We start from the raw sequence: 7,329 nt of genomic DNA, 5'->3' as shown, positions 1-7,329 counted from the left end.
TAGCGTGTGGGACTACACATAATGGAAAATGCATAGAGCATTGAGGACATCACTGAGGCTAGCTCTAAAGTAAGAGAGAGCACAGGAGGAGTCAGATGTTGCCAGAAGCAGTGAAGTGAGATGTTCTTCTGTATGGCCTGGGACAGCAGCCTTGAACCATCCGATACAAGTCCTGGTGTTGACTATGGCTCTAGCGCGGTGGAGGTGGGTTCAAAGAGCAAGGTCGTCGCAAAGAAAGTGACTTAGACTAAACCAGGAAACTTCCAGCTAGTCAAACAGAAGTACTTCTACCCAGCACCATTCTCTTTTGTACCAAGCAACCAAACTGGTGCAAATATTCTGAGCTTGCCAGGGCTCATGCTAGAGATGACAACTCAGTGTAACTTAGTGTAATGGCCTGAGTAAGGTCAGCACTGAATCTTATGACCTCCATATAGTGCTGCAAGAGAGAAATTTACTGATGATATCTGCACATTTCTCTGCTGAAATGGAACACTTCCCTTCAACCAAGTTTTCAGAATGATGGTTCTGAAGAAGCTAGACTTGCATGACATATGCTTGTACTTGTACAGAGGCAGAACCAGTTGGCTAGCAGCTCTAGACTATATTCTGTGGTTCAGACTGCAGGCTTCCTATTAGCTAAAATGATGCTGTACTTCAGTGTCCACAAATACAGCTGTGGATTGTGGGAAAACCGGCTGAACAAGAATAATTCCTGTACAATAGGAAACTTGGGCTTGTGCCACCTAATCTTCAAAAGCTGTTTGTTTAGCAGTGTGAAAAACTGAGGGCTTGGAACTCCCTTTCATGTTCCTCAGTAGGACTCTGCAGTGACCCCATTCTTCGTTCTCTTTGCTGCTCCCTAGAGCCCAGTGCACATGGGGAGTTTAGCTCATGCTCTGAATACGAATGCAATGCAACCATTTCAGTTACATGGCCCCTGCACCCTGATTTCTCCTCAGCATGCCTTTGATGGAAGGAAAAGGGGATGGTGAGATACAGTAAGTGGTTTGCCCACGGTCATACACAAACTGTGGCAGAGCTTGGACTTGAATCCAAGGCAATAGCTGTAGCTATTGGACCATCCATCTCGAAGTTCAGTTGATGTACTATCCCCTTTTTGGGCCAGTCTTTGGACTTAAGGAACTTCTAGTAACCCGCACTCTATCACTTCTTTTTATTTGAAGAGAACTCTGACATACTGAAGGTTGTATAGTGTTTGAGATTAATAAAGGGGCAGATTAGGATTTTAGTCAAATAGCTTCTGAGATTGTAAAGGGAGAAATTGGTTTGATACATAGTTGTACTTATTGTAGGATAACAGTACCAGATTGCTACAAAACAGGGCCATTTCTACCCTGCTCCTTGGAGGGGAATTAATTCTTAGGTACTCACAGCTGCTTTGATGCAGTTACCCATGACTAGGCTTGGCAGGATTAGATTTATCATTACATGCCACTTGCACCTTACCCTCCCAAAATGACCATTTCCATCAATAATGGAAACTGACAGAAAAATGCTGCTTGAGAACTTAGTTTAAGGATCTTTACTTTGTATATAGTGGTGCATGATGTTGACAGTATGTTTTAATGGTTGCAAAATCTTAACTCTTTGAATTTCAACTTCTGTCATTAAGACTCATCTCCTCTCCCCCCACCCTCATTTCCCACAACTGAAAATTAAAAATGGATAAAAGCTTAAAATGAAATCCCTGGAATTATAAAAACCTTGTCAAGCCGACCCCTGACAGTTACGAGCTCCAGCCTCTTCCCTGTAGCTGTGGGGTCTTATTTAATTTAAATACATAATTCCTGTTTGCGTCTGATCCGGTATGTGCCAGACACCAACCAGACCCGGACTCAGAGCCAGCGGTCCCAGCCCTGACAGCCCCGCAGAGAAGACACAATGAGCGTGAAGGCCTTTTAAGATCATTCCTGCTGTTGAGCAGGAGATGCTAATGGGAGACAAAGCTCAAATCGATGTTCAATCCATTGAGTGCTGTGGGGGAAAACTTCTGTATTGGAATCAATGACTGCTTTGTCTTTCACTTCCTAGTGGAAGAGAGGAGATCATCAGCTGGAAAAATAACTTTTGCTGCCACCAAACAACTGCATAGATATTTGGGCTTCAAGAAAGCGGTCAGTGAGTTGAAAGCAGCTTCAGCACTCAACAGCTGCTGGTGCTTTGTGACAACCCAATAACATTAGTTAACATGATGAAACTGGAACCCAACCCCACTGGAGCTAGAATCAAGGGCGCTGTGACATTCACATTAAATGAAAACCCTATGAGTGGGGACCCTTTTTGGGTAGAAGTTTGCATTATCTTAGTGAAACGGCAGCCCATCCAGATGTTCATGGTGTGTGAGGATAGAGTCCAGATAGTGAAGGAAGTGTTTATTTCAGAGTAACCCTGTGCCATGGTAGATGGTCGTTACTTATGCCTTGCAGTCACTACACAATATATCCTATTGAGTTAGAATACTGGCACCTTGCAGTGATGGGAAATGGCCAGTTGTGAAAAGGATAGGCAAACAGAAGTTTCTGCTGACTGGACCTGGGGGGTTAGGTCTGTTTGCAAATGTGGATGTGTAGCAGGGTGCTGGTGCAAAAGCACCTAATTCCCCCTGCTCAGCCAGCTCCAATCAAGAGAAATAGATTGGGGCTGGTGAAACAGACCTGATGCCTGGCCTGCAGATTGGCTCCACCTGTGGGCCTGACAAGCCAGCAGTTAAGAGCTGGGACCCAGCAGAAAAGCCAGCCAGGGAAAAGGTCAGTCTCCTAGAGGGAACTAACCCTGCATGCCTTGTATATAGCTCAACACTGGTGGTGGGAGAACTGTGTGTGTAAATAAAGCCACGGGTGCTGCATAACTGGAGGCCTCGCTGCACTTTATTGGGACAGCCAGCGGGCCCAGGAAGAGGGGCAGGGCAGTGGACTCGTCACAGGATGGCATTTCCCAGACTGCTCCTGTGCACTGGTCAGAGAATGTGATTGGAGCAGCCCTGTGTTTTCCTTACGGAGTTGCTCTAGATGAAGAGTTTATTACAGTGCATACCATGCTGGGTCAACAAGGAAAACAGACCCTACCTTTTAAGGAAGGCCACATCCTACAAGACATTGAAAGTAAGGTAATTGTAGCTACCAATAAAGGTGTGTAGAACTTGGTGCCATTACCTTTGGAAAGGCAGATTCAAGATCTAACCAGTCACAGAGTGGAAGAAGTCCTAATCTTAGTAAAGGGAGCCCGAAGGAACATATAAAAAAGCAGCCAGTTGTGAACCAAGTGAGCAGCGAACAGAGGACAGGTAAACGGGGAGTTCGCTTGGGGGGAGTTTTGCTTTTCAGACTTCTGTGAGCAGTAAATACAACACTGAAGAGTCTCTCAGAAGGAAGACCTTATGGGATAGTGAGCGATCAGCTGTTGTGACCTACACAGGATGTACCATGTTTCTCTTTCTCCCAGAGGATAGCAGCGACTTCACCTGTACGAAGTGCAAGCTGGTCTCCCTATTGGAAGAGAAGGTTAAAGGACTAGAGACCCAAGTATCAACCCTGTGTTGCGTCAGAGAAAATGAAGATTTTCTGGATAGAAGACAGCGCTTGGTACAGCATGCTGAAGAATCAGAGGGTGCAGTGCAGAACAGGGAAGAAAATTTGCAGCATGTGACCCCCAGAAGAAGAAGAAAAAGGAGAATCCATGTACCCCTAATGCAGATAGAGGTGCGAAACCGTTTTCAGGCTCTCTGCACAGATACTACTGCAGAGAAGGATTTGGAAGAGCCCTCTGAAGGAAGGTATCAGAAGGAGATCCTGTTGGCCGGAAAGCATGGGATACATTGCCCTAGGGATGGGGGTTCCACAACCACCACTCCCAAGAGAAGAAGACGGGTGGTGGTGGTGGTCTGGGACTCCCTCCTAAAGGGAACTGAGTCATCCATCTACCGACCAGACTGGAAACTCGAGACGTGTGCTGCTTGCCTGGAGCTAGAATTCAGGATATGATGGAGTGTCTGCCGAGACTGATCAAGCCCTCGGACCACTACCCCTTCCTACTTCTTCACATGGGCATCAATGATACCGTCAAGAATGACCTTGAGTGGGTCACTGCAGACTACGTGGCTCTGGGAAGAAGGATAAAGGAGTTTGAGGCGCAAGTGGTGTTCTCGTCCATCCTCCCTATTGAAGGAAAAGGCCCAGGTAGGGACCACTGAAATGTGGAGGTAAATGTGTGGTTGCGCAGGTAGTATTGGAGAGAGGGCTTTGCATTCTTCAACCATGGGATGTTGTTCCAGGAAGGATTGCTAGGAAGAGATGGGATCCACCTAACGAAGAGAGGGAAGAGCATCTTCACAGGCAGGCTTGCTAACCTAGTGAGGAGGGCATTAAACTAGGTTCGCGGGGGCATGGTGATCTAAGCCCAGAGGTAAGTGAGGAAGTGGGATACTGGGAGGAAACACAAGGAGGAGGGTACAACAGAGGAGGCCTCCTGATCCATACTGAGAAAGTAGGGCAATTGGCTAGTTATCTTAGGTGAGTTCAGGATCTTGAGTTCAGGATCCTGACAAAAGGAAGAAAGGAGAGGAGCAGAATATGGACCCTGGACTTCAGAAAAGCAGATTTTGACTCCCTCAGGGAACTGATGGGCAGGATCCCCTGGGAGGCTAATATCAGGGGGAAAGGAGTCCGAGAGCTGGCTGTATTTTAAAGAAGCCTTATTGAGGGCGCAGGAACAAACCATCCCGATGTGCAGAAAGAATAGCAAATATGGCAAGCGACCAGCTTGGCTTAACAGAGAAATCTTCAGTGAGCTTAAACACAAAAAGGAAGCCTACAAGAAGTGGAAACTTGGACAGATGACCAGGGAGGAGTATAAAAATATTGCTTGAGTATGCAGCACACGTGGAGTTGCAGCTAGCAAGGGATATGAAGGGTATCTCCAGGTATGTTAGCAACAAGAAGGTGCTCAGGGGAAGTGTGGCACCCTTACTGAATGGGGGAGGCAACCTAGTGACAGAGGATGTGGAAAAAGCTAATGTACTCAATGCTTTTTTTGCCTCAGTCTTCACACACAAGGTCAGCTCCCAGACTGCTGCACTGGTCAGCGCAGTATGGGGAGGAGGTGAGCAGCCCTCAGTGGTGAAAGAACAGGTTAAGGACTATTTAGAAAAGCTGGGCAATGAAAACAATTAGAGGGCTGGGGCACATGACTTATGAGGAGAGGCAGAGGGAACTGGGATTGTTTAGTCTCCAGAAGAGAAGAGTGAGGGGGGATTTGATAGCAGCCTTCAGCTACCTGAAGGGGGGTTCCAAAGAGGATGGAGCTCGGCTGTTCTCAGTGGTGGCAGACGACAGAACAAGGAGCAATGGTCTCAAGTTGCAGGGGGGGAGGTCCAGGTTGGATATTAGGAAAAACTATTTCACTAGGAGGGTGGTGAAGCACTGGAATGGGTTTCATAGGGAGGTGGTGGAATCTCCATCCTTACAGGTTTTCAAGGTCAGGCTTGACAAAGCCCTGGCTGGGATGATTTAGTTGGTGTTGATCCTGCTTTGAGCAGGGGGTTGGACTAGATGACCTCATGAGATCTCTTCCAATCCTAATCTTCTATGAATACCTGAAATTTCTCTTTTGGAATAATGTACAAACAAATCTTGCAGCAAGCAGGTTTTATACACTTTGCACAGCTTCAGTTCCTAGAAGCAAAAGAACTCTTCAGAAGCGACCAACTTGATGTCCGGGAGCTGATCGCTCTCTACCCCGTCCTTTTGCTTACTTCCTGTTCATTCCTACAGTCTCATCCACTTCTTTACGAGTATGCTGATTTAAACCAGCTGGCCTAAGGGGATCTGGAGAAGATGACTAAGTGCAAACAATTCCTCATGAATTATTTGAATGAAGGCCGCAGCACTGAAGTTGCAAATGGCTACAAGGAAGATATTGCTACAGCTTTGCTCAAGCTATATGCAGAGGCTAATCATGAAAGCCTTCCGGATCTACTGGTCTCAGAGAATTTCGGTCTTCTGGCAGAAGTGCTGCTTCTCCAGCCAAGTGCTGCTTGGCTGGAGAAACACAAAGGATTTTGCACTTGGACTCCTGTATCACTACACTGGGCAGGAGGCTGCAGCACTTCAGTTATGGGTTAAAATAGGTAATGCAGACATTCAAGATTCTACACATCCAGACCCCTAGGAGTATAAAATAGACTTCCTTATCTTCTGCTCAGACTAATTACGAGTGTGGAAGTATGGGTTTTACAGAAAAGTGAGGCAGTTGGAGTACAAAGTTTAAGAAAAGGCCTTTGGAAGAACAAGGAAATAGCTTTAAACCAGATGATGTCATGAAATGCCTTAACCAATACCCCAAGTCATTTGTTAAATATCTGGAGTATACTTAGTCTTGGATAGAAAAACAGAGAACAAAAAGTACCATACCCACTTACCTGTGTTGTATTTGGAGGCAATGATGCAATTAAAATTTGCGATAGACAATTGTGCGGAACAGACTGAAACACAGACTAAGTTACACAGTCTTCTTCAGAAATCTGACTTTTATAGAATTCATTTTATTTTAGATAAAATCAAGGGGACAGAACTTCATATGGAAAGGGCAGTACTATATGGGAAACTGCAAGAATATGACAGTCCTGATGGACTCTCTTGAACGTGCTCCAGGAAATTCAGTTACACAGAATCTGTTCATACTCAAAAAGTTCAAAAAGGGGCTTGTATTCCTCTTTCCAGCTGACCTTGTTTGTCTCAACCAAAGCTTCCGTTTTAGTCAATAGGCAAAACAGTTTCAAGGGTAGGCTTGGAAATGGAAGTTGAGCCCAATGTTGCTGGAGGAGCGTGAGGCCTTGCAGAATCCACGTTTCATTCTGTATATGCAGCTACAGTACAAACAGGTGCCTATTATGGGAGGCTCACATCTGGTTCTGCTTCCCCATCCGCAGGTAGTGGAGTTATAGTGACCCTGTCCTGGAATTAAAGGTGAGCAGGAATTGGTTGTAATTAGTGTAGGCCCAATCTAATGAAGTGTATGGCTGTTCCCTGCCAGCCAGCTCAGGGAGGGGAGGAAAATGTAATAGTCATGGGGTGAAGAACATCAAGCAGCACTGATGGTTGGGGTGTCCACTACCACCTCCTGCTCTATTCTAAAGAGGAGAGTTTGAGGAGTTCACAGCTGCCATGCGGCCAGCAGTCAGTGATCGTCGTTGGCTGCTGTATGACTGCATAGGGCCAAAGCTGATAAGCCAGCCAACTTTACTCCTGGGGGAATTCTGCACCATTGTACATGCACAGAATTTATGTCCCCTGCAGATTACTTCGCTTC

At 46.1% G+C, this 7,329-nt stretch overlaps 1 protein-coding gene and 2 pseudogenes across 1 annotated transcript in view; 2 read left to right on the top strand and 1 right to left on the bottom strand.

Moving 5' to 3' along the window:
- The first annotated feature begins 120 nt into the window (after positions 1-120).
- On the top strand, positions 121-5,626 carry LOC101939933 (transforming growth factor-beta receptor-associated protein 1-like; annotated as a pseudogene).
- LOC135976525 (transforming growth factor-beta receptor-associated protein 1-like) lies at positions 4,004-6,660 on the top strand (annotated as a pseudogene).
- Positions 6,541-7,329, bottom strand: part of MAMDC4 (MAM domain containing 4) — a 57,417-nt gene continuing 56,628 nt past the window's right edge. The window contains exon 29 of the mRNA XM_042843481.2: positions 6,541-6,974. Coding sequence (XP_042699415.2) covers positions 6,909-6,974 — 66 coding nt within the window. The 3' untranslated portion in view covers positions 6,541-6,908. The remainder of the gene's footprint in view (positions 6,975-7,329) is intronic.

This window comes from Chrysemys picta, chromosome 18, assembly GCF_011386835.1.
Source record: "Chrysemys picta bellii isolate R12L10 chromosome 18, ASM1138683v2, whole genome shotgun sequence".
In the NCBI taxonomy this organism is placed as follows: Eukaryota; Metazoa; Chordata; order Testudines; family Emydidae; genus Chrysemys; species Chrysemys picta.
The sequence above is the reverse complement of the archived record's forward strand: the minus strand, read 5'-3'. Positions and strand labels throughout refer to the sequence as shown.